Source organism: Falco peregrinus, chromosome 2 (genome assembly GCF_023634155.1).
Source record: "Falco peregrinus isolate bFalPer1 chromosome 2, bFalPer1.pri, whole genome shotgun sequence".
In the NCBI taxonomy this organism is placed as follows: Eukaryota; Metazoa; Chordata; class Aves; order Falconiformes; family Falconidae; genus Falco; species Falco peregrinus.
The window spans coordinates 77,292,854-77,308,246 of record NC_073722.1 but is presented as its reverse complement, the minus strand read 5'-3'; the positions used below and the strand labels follow the sequence as shown (position 1 = coordinate 77,308,246).

The following is a 15,393-nucleotide window of genomic DNA, read 5'->3' as shown; positions in this document are numbered from 1 at the left end:
AGCATCCATGTTTAACTGAAAGCAGGAAATAAACTATTCTCCTGCCGAGTAGAAGACACCAGATTACATTACGTTACCAGCTGCAGCATTTCAAAACTTGTGAAATGTAGAGAACAGAAGTGTAGAGACACAGAGAGAACAAAAAACAGAACACAAAGGAGCAGCAATAGTATTAAGTCTCTAAAAGGCAATGGCATATAGAGAAAACTGGAACTTATACAGTGATTTTCTCTATGCATCTCTGAAAGAGCGAGAAGAAAGGTGTAACCACCACATTCAATCAGAGAGACAGTGATGCATGAATCAGCAAACCCTACTCAAAAGAGCATTTATCCTAATTTGGCCATGGACACCTTTGTTTCTGTCAGTTTCTACTGACTACACACTGCTTGTAGGCTTTGGTCATGGACTCATTGCTAGTGTGTCCAAAGTCTCCAGATTTTGTATTTTAGAAGCAAAGATTCTCCAGGCACACCCTGATGGCATTTGTCAGAGGGGAGTTTGCTTCCTTTTAATAGCTAAGGTACCTGAAATTCAAGCTCTAGTCTTCATAATGCAGACTAATTAACATGCTAACAAAAACAAAAGTATTATGCATGTCCCAACACGCTTAATTACCTTTTGTTGCCCGTCTTATAATTTTCATGTCATCCTGTAGAGAAGCACAGGAGGGTGAGAACTCCCTCTCTAACACCATGGCTTCGATCCTAAGAGCATAGCTGGAGCACACAAACAGGTTTAGAACTGACAGCCAAAAGAGAACATTTACTGTGAACAGAATAAACCTACTATCTCCTTACTTTGGCACCTGGATTAGTAAATACATGAAGGAATCAGCTTGAGACAGTTTTGATACATCTCCATCAAAGGCTTTAAATTTCTTCACCTGGAAAAGAGAAAAAAACACTAGTAAAGAATTTTATCAAAGGTCAAGATTAACTTGACCTTGTAAGGAAAGACCTTGAAAACCAGTAAATTTAACGGGAAGTATTAAAAAGTCCACTCAGTGACTGAACAGTTTCACTGTCCAAGCTCCTGTAATTTGCACACACCCCAATTACAAAAAAAACCCCAGTAACATCACTCTTCTCCCAAAAACCTAGCTACAAAGTCCAGCAGAAAAAAAATACGATGCCACCGTTCTGACTGGGGATTCCGATTTCTGCTGAGTGTTTTCTGATTTCCCATTTGTCATTTTGATTTCTGCTCAGCGATTGCTGTCGTCACTATGTTTAGGACACTGCGGTTCCAGTTTCCATAGAACTGGCTCTTTTCTTCCCTACTGGTCCATTTGCTGATCTCTAGCTGTTCGCCCAGGAAATAGCTGCTTGAGTAATGATCTGAAAAATTATTCTCGACTCTTCAACAACTGTGATAATACACTCGGGTGTAGCTTAAAGTTAACTGTGTTCAGCATTTCCAGCATCAGACTGCCTAGATCTCTTTGGCACAATGCAGCGAAGCTTTTAAGTTATGGGGGTTTTTTTCAGATACTTGCTTCAACCATTTTCTCTAAAACTCTCGAGGGGTAAATGTCATGCTCTTGAATTTTTGATTATTTTTTTTTCATTCATTTGAAATACTTTAAAGATAAATCAAATGCAAGATTGTAAGTCTCTTGTTTTCAGTACTTTGAGAACACCATTTACATGCAAAGGAAATATCACTGCTTTAATTTTGTTGATCTTCCTTCCCAGCTCCACCAAAATCCATATATTTGCATGATCTGGAAGCCACTGATCTGCCCACATACTTATATTTGTTTATATAGAAGAACTGGAAAATACATACACATGTGTTTTAAGTGTAACTGGAATTTCTTCCACATCTTCCAACACAGGAACTGTATCCAAAAGCAGAGCTCAGTCTCAATTACACTATTTCTTCATTCAACCAACAAGTTCACACCCAGTTATCAGTTCTAAATTTCCACTGAATTACACACCAGCCCACCATCTTTCCTTTTTATAACATTACACTTAAAACCTATTCACAACCACATTTACACAGATGGTCTTCAGTTTCAGAAAGCATATTAAGCTATCCTGGAGAGAGGCACGCTACATCAGGGCATCAACAGTTATCAGATTGTCATGATTTAGCAAGATATCCACAGATTTTTTTAGAGCATCAGGCTCCAAATTAATCACTGAAGTTATTTTTCTGCTTTCACAGTAAAAAAGTAGTGGATTTGTAGTGGAAGACAACATACGCTATGTTAAATCAGGGACTTAAAATAAATCCTGGACTAGCAGAAGAAAAGGATTCTTTTAACAGCTTTGTCTTGCTTTATCCCCATTCTTTTTCCACATAATAATGATAAAAAAAGAAACGTTAAGAGCACATTAGGAGAGAGAAAACAAAAATTACATATTAAACCCAGAATAGGAAAAAAATCTTCCTTTTCAAATTAAAAAGAAAAAAAAACCTAAACCACCCTCCCAACAAAAACTTATAGCAAAGAAAGAGAAGCAATTTTTATTCAGGCTATCTAACTCCATTTCCTAACACACACCCCATTTAACTGAAGACACTCAGACAAAAGCTCCTTCTAAAGATAAACAGCATACCCATTTTTTTGAGGCCTGAGAAAACTCCTAATTCACAGAGTCATTCAAGAAGTCTGCCAACAAAAAACAGGAAAGACCAGACTTGACATTCCCTCATGCTTCTAAGGTGTTAAAACGAGCAAGAAAGAAAACCAAAATAACACCTTTTCCTGCACCATGAAGTGGGGAGTGGGCGACATCTATTATCTCAGTTTTATTTAGTCTTTGCACGAGTTCTTTAACCTAGCTTCCAAAAAATAGCGGCCTGCAACCTGAACAACAAAACCTGAAAATTCTCCAACCGCATTTTACTATGTTGCAAATATCAAATTTTGTCTGAAAGGGATACAGGCAATCAGGTTTGGGGTGGGGGGAGAGGGAGGAAAAAAAAAAAAAAGTAGCCCACCAAAAAACCCACCCCAAATCACCAAAATCAAGATCATATAAACCACAGGTGCTTATAGGAAGATGCAATTTTAAGATTTAAATGCACAAAAAATGAACAGGAGATCCTGAGAAAGTCACAGGAATATTAACTTGCTCATGATACCTGTACTATATTTGAATATACTTTTGATAGTAAGTAGTTATTTATGTAGAATGTTAATTTTACAGACACTGGATGAAATCCTCTTTCTTCTACATGATCATATTAGGAAAAACGCCTGGAGTGGTACAAGGAAGTACTAAATCCTAGAATTCATCCAGGGGAGAAACTTTCCTATACGTGCCCAACAGAAGACGTTTGCGAGGCTGCCTTCTGATGGGTAGGACGGGGTGTGAACATCACAACCCAAAAAGCTTTGGGCAGCAGTCAACCCAAAAGGAAGTCTCTGTAATCAGCCTTAAAACGAAGATGTGCTTACCGCCTGCCTACACTTTTTCCAGCCCACATCAGCCATCGTAACCTCCACTGCCTTTGCCTTAGATGCCCAACCCTGGCAAGAAGCAGCAAACAAGCTCACCTGACAAGTCAAAAACGAAAGCAAGGTGGAGGATAGTGACCCATTCCACGAACAGACAAAACAGAAACAGAAAAGAGTTATAAGGTCCTTTTCATCCCGGAATTCAGCACAACACTGCCTGGTTCCCCATACGTGTCTGTTTTCAACACAGGAGGCTAAATCCTGTTAACTTAGCCTTGAAACAGTAAATAGTCTGGGGAATAGCTAAGGTAAAGTTAGGACAACCATTTATTTGGTGTTCCCTTTTTATTACAAATGTCATAATTGAGAAAGACCAGTTATCTCACCATAAGTCAGGAAAAAAAAAAAAAAAAAAAAAGTTCTTTGACTTAATTGACACTACCCATAAACTACAAGATCCCCTTCTGAACCCCAAAGCTAAAAATGACTGAAACACATTTGGGACGGCTGCCCCTACACATTCCAAGGGAGGCTCCTCAAAAGCCCACGGGATCGGCCTCTTCCCTCTGCAGCCACATTGTCCCAAGTCTTCCCAAAGAGACCTGAGATTCTCTGATGGCTCCTAAAAGTGGGGGTCAAATTCAAATACCAAATGCAGCCAGGAACTGCAAAGAAGCTATGGGGATTGACAACGCTGTTCACTATTAATCATGTTAACAGTTACAGTAGATAGGTTTATGATTAGTCTGACAACACAAAAGAGCTAAAAAAAATGTGGTTTATTTTAAAAATCACAATGCATAACTATCAGTTCTGGCCTTGAACTCCTCTCTTCAAGCACAACAAAATCTTTTGCACAACAGCATGCAGCCATATACCAAGATACAGCAGCATCACGTATACAGCAAGAGAGCACAATCACATTGTATGCTCAGTTCTGTACTACTCAAATTTGACGCAGAGCTACTAATTTAATTTTTCATTATATTTGTATATGGAATATGCATTTGCACCGTCCATGCATGCCCACGCACACTAAATCAGATTTTAGATACAGAAGGTTCTCACATATGTAATTTGCTTCATTTTAAAAAGTTATGAAACAGAGAAAGCCTGATCTTTGATTTGATTTGTGAACAATTGGAGTAGATACGCCTATTGCGAGTATCTCATTTATTCCTCGCAGACAGGAAAGCTACTGCATTCCTGCCACTCAAGTTTTCAGTCATTTTTGAGCTACTAGTAGCACTTATTTACAACTAGTAGGATCCTGCTTTATGGTATAGACCAGGTATGTTGCACTCCTATGCAAGATCTTTGAAGAGTATACATCAGTACACCACTCAACCTCAAATATGCTTGCTACTATTTCCCCACATCCCAATCAAATAAATCAAATATTCCCCATGTTACAAATAAATAAGTCAAGCCAAGTGCAATAGTCCAGACGACTAAACATTTTCTCTGAGTTTCTTTTGGTTTTGTTTAATATTTCCATACCATTGCAAACATTCAGGGAACTAAAGAAAAACAGAGTTAAAAAATACCAAAGCCCCAAAAGGCATCACAGTGGAATCCAACTACAAGGGCACGTGGGCAAGCACCTGATGTATTAGGTGGGGAGGCACCACGGGGCACATGGCTGGGCAGTGGCAAACCTCCACCAGCAAATGATAAAATGAAAAGGAGAAAAACCTGCAGCCATCGTAAGGGGCGAAAAGGAAGCAGGAGATGAAAACTCTGAAGGACAGTCAGCCACATAGAGCCCTGGCAGAGGAAAGAAGGGGCAGTTAACTACACAAACATGGTCTGAAAAGGGTAGAGCCAACAGGAACCACTCCAGTAAAGCGGGTGACAGATGACTAGGGTTTTAAAACAGAGTATACAAGCAAAGGACAGGCTTGAGACATTATAAAGGAATTTAAGACACCGTGTTGATAACCTGGGCGTGCGTGTGTATGGGTGAACTGATTAGCAGGCCGATACGCTCTCTTCTGTATATATTTAAAGTACAAATTCTGGCTATTCTAGCTCATTAAACACTGGACTCTCCCAACTTTTACCAGTCTGGGCCTGCTGAAGAGTGCAATGTTATGCACATAAAAGCAGCTGAAAGCTTCCCCTTTGCTTTTGTCAGGATGACAGTAAATGACAGCTGTCAGCCATTCTGACAGGATATCATTAGGAACCAGGAATTAAGAAAAGGAATCTTTTTTAGAAGTGATATAGCAGAGGAGGCCATTGCTTCAGTCAAGACAAAGGCTCCCTGGAAAAAAACAGGAGCTGCAAAATGGATGAATCACAAGAGATTCCAAATAGGCATTTCTTCCTCTTACAAAACTGCCAACCACAGTAAGGTACAAAGAGCAGGACTGCTAACAAGGCTTACACAAAATCAGTGATCTTATCTTACTTATTAACGTGTTGAGAATTTTTATACCTTTTTTTGGTTGGGTTTTGTTTGGTTGGTTTTTTTTTTTAACCACTGTATGATGGCTAGGCTGGTGCCACCTACGCAGACCTGAACAAAACACTGAGTAGAACTTGCAGCAAGCTCCAGGTTTGCCAGCTTCGAGAATCTATCAAGCTTTTCCACATTAAACATTTGAAAATACCCAAAAGTTTTCAGTTTGACTTCACAGCAGTGCCAATATTTCAATAACGGTCATACTCAGTTTGACAAAAACGTACAGCAACGAGACAGTATTTGCCATTTATACACAAAAATCCCAACAGATTTCATAGCTATTGGGATTTTTCACAGAAAACAGCTAGAAAATTACCAGTACTGACACCTTTTTCAGCACATAAACAGAGTTGCCACATTACAATACTGAAAAAAAGAAAGAATAACTTTAAAGACCACAAATGTCAAATGTATGTGTTAGCCCGAGTACTTAGCCTGCACTGCCAAAAAACTGTTCCATCTCAAAGACGCTGGAACATCCATCAGGTGCCTGAGATAATATGGACTGAAATGATGTAAAATGTGCCACATACCTCAAACTGGTGACCAGGGGCACATTCAGGTAATGTGACTATATATCACAACACTTTGGATAAGATAAGATTGGAGTATAAAGCCAGTGTTTATTCACATAGATAAACTGTAAAGGTTGTTGGTAAAAAAGAAGAAACACTGTCGGTCCAGAGTTGCCCCTTCCACGGCTACGACCAGGAATGGTGTTCCTCTCTCCGTCCTTTCACTTTTACAGACTAAGAATTTATGGTACTGTATAAAAGAAAAAGTAGAAGGTATCTTCAAACAGTTACTGGGGTGGAGCACATGCCTGGCAGGGAGTACTTGGCTCTCACTCCAACCTGCAAGACAACTGTGCTACCAGGAAATGTGACTGTAAATACCTGAGCTGCTGAAGAGCACACAAAAAAGAACTGCAGAAGCCCACCCATGGTTACACCAAGACAGTTAGCACTGATAACAACTCACCTTTTAGTATCTGACTGCTTAAGCCTCTGCTCAGGGTTAATTCTCAACCCTTACAACAACAAAGCAGGTCTTTAGGAGATGGGGAAGTATCCAAAGGTAACCCCAGGGAACCCTGGCTGAGGATGGGTGCAACATCCTGCAGGGACAGGCCAAGGTGTGATGACACCTTGCCAAAGCTATCTCACGTGATACAACACCCAGATCAAAAATAAATGAGGGACTATTAAACATAATAGGGAACAGCAGGACAAATAACACCACTTCACCTAATACCTCTAGTGATTTTGGATTATTTGCATGTGGAGAGGGACTGTATAGTTTTGTTGGCTACCCCTTCGCAAATGGTGACCCGCCATTCCAAGAGATGAAAATTTAGACTACGAGGCAGACAACAGATGAACAAAAAAGGGGACATACAAGGAGAACAATGAACATATAGGGGGGGGAAATGCTGAGAAAGACAAACAACAAAAGCTCTGAGGTTCCTAGACAGAATAGAATTTTTTACCAACTCACTAAAATTTTAGGAGCCACAGCAGTAAATAAGTTATTGAACCCTTTATTCTTTGAACCCTTGAAGCATGAGGACATGAAGACACCGAAACATTTATTCATACCAGCAGAAGTATCAGTCCCTCACACTCAGGATCTTCTCTCTGTCCTGCCCTCTCACCCCAGCCCTTACGGGGAAAACTCCCAAGAAGTTAAACAATTATGGGGAGAATAACAAAAGAAAAGGGTGTCTTTCCTTTTCCTGATGGTGAGCAATGAGATCTCTGCAGCATGGAACTTTATAAATACATACAAATACCTGCACACTGGGAACAACCCTCTTTCCAGCCTTCCCTTGGGAACAGCAACAAATCAAACATCTAATACCCCTTAATTTCTGATACACCTCTGCACCATAAAATCTCTTTTATTCATTTTTCAAGCACCTCCTTAAAAGCACTTCTTAAGTGCTCTGGCCACACTGTCTTGAGGGGCAGGCCTGTTGTCAAATCATCTGCTAGGAAATAAATACACGTATCTAAAGCATCTAGCCGAGTCTCGCAGACAAAATTCAACAGCTTATGTTAAATCCTAGCCGAATTACAATGTGTGTATCACATAAGAGCATGGTATTTGAAAGACACTCTACTTGTCGTAAAGTAACAGCCAAGATCTAAACCAGAAAGAGGAACAGAAGAAAAAAACAACCTTTCTTTCAGTTTAATTTGCTGAATATACAAAAAATTAGCTAGAAATCACTTTCTGTTAAGTTAGTACTTCACTGTTCTCCTCTGACTCTTTCAGAGGAAGGACATAAATTCTGTTTAAATACAGGAACACGTACTGAAATTCAAACAGAGAGGGAAGGGGGAACAGTTCTGAGCTCCCAGAACTAGTCACTTTTTTTTTCCTCCCCAAATTAATTAGATTTCAACCTGTTGATATCCCCCAACTCTAAAAAAATACATTAATAAAATATAATGTCGGAGTTTTACAAGATTCCCCACAAAAGCAACCCAATTTAGGATTATATATTTGACAGCAAAATAATACGTGTTTTGCTGTTGACTGGGTCTGAGATTTGCTGCTGCACAGAGGAAACCGAGTGCTCTGACAGCATGACCTTGAAGTGGTAAAGCATGGAGTGGAGGTTCAGCTGTATGTGGATGTTAACTACCAATTTCCCAGGTTTCAGCCATGGCTTTGATGTGGAGCACCCAAGCAATTCTAATGCTAATTTTGTCAAGTTTGTGGTATACGTTTCTCTCAAGTACATACAAATGGGTCAGTGCAAATAGAAGAGCAGAGGAGGAACTGTGCATCATTAAGCAGGGCTCCCAGGTCAGTCGATGAAGCTTCACCTCTTTAATCATGTGAATGGACTTGAAGGTTGGGACTGGGCGGGGGGTGGGGGGGGTGGCGGGGGCTGCAGCAAGCAGCACTTGCATGCTGGTCATATGGTCAGCACAGAGACGTTGCTGAAGGTGCTGCTGGTAATTCTGTACCTTCTAACATGTCTCCTCTGGAGCACTAAGTCACGTTAGCAGATTCTACGGGTGCTGCACAGCAAAGCTGCCTTTCTGCCCCGTTGGAACCCTATGACCTGGGCTCAGGAGCAGGCAGACCCTAGATGCACCAAGCAGGCAGCAAACCAAAAGGCAGAAGAGACAGTAGCACAGGGCTACTAATACTCAACTCACAGGCACCGCAATGAGAAAGCATAAGGCAGGTGCCAAAGAAGGGAAATTTCATTTGTTTGCATTAGGATATACTTTGAGTTTTCTGACCACCCCCTCCCCAGAGCTGAGCTATCTGCACACAGGAGGGTTCCAGGTCTTGCTAAAATGTTTACAAAACAAAAGGAACATCATAAGGGACATCAGAGAAACGCATGTCAAATGAAGATTAACCCTTTGCACTCAGTGGTTTCCTATCCCCTGGCCTCAGGAAGGATTTGGGATTCCTCTTCTACAGACCTTCATGTTGGCCTCCCAGGCAGTAGAACTCTACGAAAAAATACTTTCCATGTAAAACCATTATTTACCTCCTCTGCTTCTGGTAATAATTTAAGAAATTCATGCAGCAGTTCAGAACCATAGGGCTCACTTCTTCCATGATAAATATCTTCAATGATGGATTCAGCAGACCTTGAAAAAACAATTGAGCACACACATTTCTAACACTTGCAGGGTGAATAGTTACACAAATTGAAAAAAAACACGCCTGGGCACACAAAGGAATTATAACGAGGTTATGTATCAGTGTCCACAGCAGCACTGTGCTAACACCACTTTCAGTGATGCCTTTACTGAAGGGCAACATTATCAGTGAATACAGATAGCATTGAAACAGCTTGCTCTTTAAAAAAAATAATTCCTCACCTCACCCCTTTCAATCAATTCTTCATAAAGAAAGGAAGGCAGTGAAAAGCAGCTCTCACGCAGTATTACATGACACAAAGGCTTCCCTTAACTATACCTGAAAACTCACTTCAACTGGTTAACAGTAGCAAACTCTGTATGTTTGGTGCTAAGTCATAATGGCAGTCAAACCTAAACATATCAGAAATCAAATTATGAAATAGTTATTTATGACACACCTGTACAGAACTATAAAGTTCTGTATAACTATAAAGTTATGACATACCTGTACAGAACACAAGAAATCGAGCACAATATACAATACATTTGATGAGAACTACAAAGAATTTTGCACATATGTAACTTGCTGTAGCTGCATGGAAAAACCAAATCTTACTTTTTGAATTGTTTGAGAAATATCCCAATGTTCATACTTCTTTTTGCATCCAAAATGGCAACCTGAGAAAGAAAGCAAGAGAGATTAATCCACCAATACCTAAGAAAATAGCATGTAATGCAGACATTTCTTAAACTGCTACAAGATAATTGTTCGGAGTTGCCACCAAATCACAGGCCAAAGGAATACGGAGTCACTTCGTATCAACAAAGATCATATGTTACAGAACTAGTTTTTACCAGGGAATACACAGCACACCCACACCACCTTTTTCCAAGTGAAGAAAAAAACCCCCATAGCAACATTTATAGGAGGAATGAATCAAGGTAAGTTCTATTTCATTACAAAGTAAAAACATTGTTCTTGCTTATTGCATAATGCTGCACCTGCAAAATGTCGCTTATCAAGTGTGTTGTATTGCATTCAAGGGCCCAACGGTTAGCAAGCACCACACTTCAAAATCCATCTAGTTCAGAGGTTTTGCAACAAACATGAAGATGGGCTTTCTAAGCAGAGCTGAGTATGTACTCCTGCTTCGTTCACCCAAACAGCCATGCTGATCCACAGAAAGATATGTCAGTCAGTTGATCTTGAATCAAAACCCAAGACAGATAATGCTCAAATCTGTTTGCTTTATCTAGAGGCAAACTGAAACCCATCATAAAATAATAATCTCCCCCTACTTTATATTTTAAAGTAGATTTGCTATATTATCTTATGTGCACAATTCTGGAGATTAAGCGGGGCGGGGGGGGGGAAGAACCTTTTTTTCCTTAATTCATTAAAAAAAATAATTAAATAAAAGTATTAGTTCTTTTAATACTAGTTTTTCTTCCTGTAACAGGATACAAGCTCAAACCTGAGATGTTTGCCCTGTTCTAGCGAATCGCGTCCTTAAGGTTAAAATTCTACCACAGCTATTTTGGTGATAACAGCTACAAAAGTCATGAGATTTACAAGGACAAGAGAATTGTTTCACGTTAACAGTGCCACCTGACTGCTACAATAAAACAACTCCATACACACAGATGTTCAAGACTGCTGTTGGACCCACATGATGTTTGAGGTTTTGACAAGACAAGGTGTCTTGACCTCTGTGAGCGCATGAATTAGAAATACATATATAAATGCGATGTTGGCATTGTCATCAAATTGAATTAGCTGGTAGTCAGCTGGTGACAGTGAGAACATAGGTATGATTAATGTGCTGTCCTCAACATACACCCAGGAGACAGCCTCCTCATCTGCTGAAGAGTCAATCAAACTAAAAAGTTTTCTGAAATTTTGGAATTTCCTCTCTTCTGAAACCCACAAAGACTAGAAAACACAGGAAATATCAGCATATTAGTTTTAATTAGATGACTGCTAGCCTGAAGCCCTTCAGTGTCAGCATACGCAAGATAAGAGGACAGATTGTGGGTTATTCTCCTGTTATCTTAGGAGTTGAGAGGCCCCCAACAGATCATTAAGGGAAAACCCCTTAACATAGGATAGGTTCAACTATCTCTCCCCCTTGCAGTATCTAATCTTTTTCAAATGTTTTACTGCAGGGACCTCTCGCTGACCTCTCAAACTGCAGCTCCAGACTCAATTGCTCTAGTCACTCCTAATTTTCTGATTTCTCTGTACTAGTTTAAGCCTGTGCGCTTTGCCATCATGATTTGGCTTTTGGTTTGTAGGTTTTTTTTAAAGCACGTTCACAGTTAACATTCTGTACATATTATTTTCACTCACAATCTGTAACTTAGAATAAGACTGACCATCAGCTGGGCAAACCTTTGGTTTCCATGGCACAACTCAGATTTACGGTACAACCTCAAACAAAACTAGAGAACATTTTTTGATATCTTCTCTTGAAGCAAAACAACAGATGGCAACATATACAGCTGCATCTGCATTATCAGCGCAACATAAAAATGTCATAGCTGTTCTTAAGGACAAGGATGTTGTACACACTTCTTGCTCTGTATATGACTGTATTTTTTCCTCTTGATTTCTTGTTCAAACACACAATCAAAACACGTGGCTCAGTTTTTGGTCACTCTTTGCTTTGTGTCCACTTCAAGATTATCAAAAGTGCTTGTAAAAGCTGCCATTACTTAACTACCTTCAAGGAGTTTCCAGATGGGAACGTGAGGAGAAAAGGGGAACATTTACATCTGCTTGTAATGTCTACTCTTCCTCCCCACCAAGCTTGCATTTGATTTCATCCTTGCAGAAAGCTGCCTGCATATGACTTCCTACCAAGCTGTTGCTTTTTAACCTTTAAACATTATCCTAGCTTTTTATAAATTCTGCTCAGTCTGCTCCTGCCTTCTGCTCATACACACCTTCAGCACTGGTGCCGGCACACCATGTTCCAAATCTCTGTTCACCACCTAAAGAGATTTTAAAGTGCTGTCCACCAGTAATACCCTTGGACCCCTTGACTCAGAAAGTTACGCTGGCCTGTGATTAAGAAATGAGAACAGACTTTCCTAGTCCCAGTGGGATTCTCCACACCAAAGAAAACTCTCATATGGTTTCTATGATTTACTTCAGACACACGCAGAGGAGCTTTCTCCATTCTCACCCTCTTCAACTCTCCTGCCAGAGAAAACTATTAAGTTTTTGTTTAGCCTACTCTGGAAATACTACAGTTCTCTCAGACACTTTGCAACATCTCAACACCTGCACTTCGCCAGCCAATGCAAGTGCCCCTGCCTCACACACTTGCCACCCCTCCCTCATAAACGGTGCAATTTTTGCAGCGAGGAAGCTGGTTCTCCCATTAATCTGCTTCTCAGCACCACAGCATACCAGCGTATTTCTGAAATCTGCAGCAGGCACAGACCATGTAGGGGGTAAGGGCATCAGCCTGACAAATTGTAATCCACCACTGAAATACTCACTGGTTTAGATGTATTAAGGGAATGGGAAAATTAGCTTGAGTACCATAGTGAAGTTGTGATGATGGTAAGAGGAAATCTGCTCCTGAAATCTGACACTGATTTGCGATCAACGCGAAAGATTCAGGGGAGTGTTGCAGGAGACACAAAAAGCCCCACACCAACACTCACCTGATAGTGACTGCAAAAATGCAGTAAGAGTTTCTCGCTGTAAGGTTGTCAATGAGAAACGTGACAAAGTGGATTTATGACAGATTAACGAAAGCAAAATATTATATGTATTCTTTGGTTGAGAACAATGGGGTTTCACATGGTGGGATGCAAGCATGGAACAGCCTGGTGGTGCTGGCTTGGTGCTGGAGGTTAGGAAGGGTATAAACAGCTCCTTGCTTCAGCTTCCACTTCACTTTACAGCACACTAACCATCACTGCTGAGTTTGCTATTTTGGCCTCTATTCTCCAAGGCAGATGCACTCACTCCCTGGAGCGGCTGAGGAAAAGGTGCACTTCCACAGTGCAGCACAGTGAACCTCGCAGCTTGTTGCAGTGCTGTCTCGCTCCATGTCATCCTCCCTTGTCACATTCCTAGCCTGCTCTTTCCCTTACGCAGGCACTGGTGCTCACCTCATTGGGTTTTTGCTGTGCTACCCCTTTGCTGGATTAACAGGTTGAATCAGCTTTTCAAGAAGGTGGAATGAGCATCAGAGCCGGTACGGAGAAACGAGAGAGGGCATGGCTCGGAGAGGGGAGAAGAGACACTCTGTTCACCCCTTCCGTCTTCCTCTCTCCTCTCACTACCCCCTTACACGGGCTCTGGAATTCACTGCACCCTTTCGCAAACCATCAAAACTCACTAACATAGCAGAAAACAGCTCCAGTAGAAAAGAAACAAAAAAACCCCCAACAGCATTCTGCTGAGCCACTTACTTAAACCTGTTTACGGAGGGTCCGATGTCTGCCAGAGCCAGCGTGCGGATGGGGGGAGGCGAGGGACAGGAGCAGAGGGACCGAAAGAGAGCAAGACCAGCTCCCTTGGCTGCCAACAAGCTGCTCTGCCCGCTCTGCCGCCAGGCTCGCTATAGTCTAGGTGAGCATACGTTGTGCCATGCTGTGACACCGCAGAAGGATGGGGAAAGCAAACCGGTGTGTAAACTTAAACCTACACCCCCTATTTTTCAGAGGCTGAAATTACATGAAACCATAGGGCAAATTAAGCTTTTAGTCAAGGAAACATGTTAATTGGTCTCCTAAGGGTTTGGTGAGGGATTGTTTACAAGAAGGAAAGCATTTGCTGTAGGAGTTCTATTATAATGATGTTGTTTAGTGCCAAGCCTCCAGCACTGGGATTCAATAACCCGAGCTGGGCACCAAAATTCCCTGTCTACATCACTGACAAGTGAGGAACTGAAAGGACACGTAGTATCGTAAGCTCCTTACATCATTAAGAGACAGCTTTTTCCGAAGCTGCTCCTGCCTTCATAATCAACGGTGATCTCTGGAGGAGGTATGAAACCCCCATCCCCATGGCAGTCTTGGGGGAGCACCCTCATCACTGCCTGATGGGTCACTCTCCACCACTTCCACTGAAGCTACGCCACAGCACCAAGAAGAAACCCACCGAGACAAAAGAGCAGACTCCATCCGTGCCCTTTTGCACAGCACTCTGGACACGTGCTGGGTTTTTCAGGCTTGGATCTAAGCAGTACTTGCATGTATGTGCTTGAAGTTATCTTGAAAATTCATTGTTGACGTACTACACCAACTAGACTAATTCCACTAAACTCCAAGGAACGTTTTGCACTGCTAGATCAAAACGCGCTTTCTACAATCAACCGTGTTTTACACAAAAGGAATAAAGGTACTGAAACACAACATGTTTTGTCCACCTTCCCCAGCCAGGCCAGCGACGCAGCCAGGAACCAGGAGCTACGGCTTCCTTGGCCCCATGCTAATGCAGGCACCACAAGGTCGCGCAGATGCTGTGCACCTCAGCCTGCCCCAGCTCCTTTCAACCTCCACGGCTTTTACTGCAGTGAACTGAGGACAATCATCACACAGTAGAGCGAGCAGCAGCCGACAGCACCAGTGACGGAGATGACAAACATCGGCCTATGCCTCAAATCTCCGCTCTCTTGCTGAGTAATGCCTGTAGTAACCTTAAGCATGCGAGCTGTTGCGTATCCATGCTTCCGCGCTTCCAGCAACACATGGCTCTTCAGGATTATCTCCTTCCCTCCTTGCTAAGCAGCTAGTACTGCAGAGTCCATTAACACACAAGACATTGCTCATCACTCTCTGACACACTGCTACGGCACGCTTGACAAGCCTAGCAACGGAGCTGAACGTTTTGTCACTTGAGTAGCGTAACTCAGAGGCAAGTCCTGTTGCCTCAC

The 15,393-nt window shown here is 41.6% G+C and overlaps 1 protein-coding gene across 1 annotated transcript in view; it reads right to left on the bottom strand.

Annotated features, from left to right (window-relative positions):
- Positions 1-15,393, bottom strand: part of FHDC1 (FH2 domain containing 1) — a 36,763-nt gene that overhangs the window by 14,506 nt on the left and 6,864 nt on the right. Inside the window, 4 exon segments of the mRNA XM_055797831.1 lie at positions 619-719; positions 801-886; positions 9,400-9,502; positions 10,113-10,174. Of these exon segments, the coding sequence (XP_055653806.1) occupies positions 619-719; positions 801-886; positions 9,400-9,502; positions 10,113-10,174 (352 nt within the window).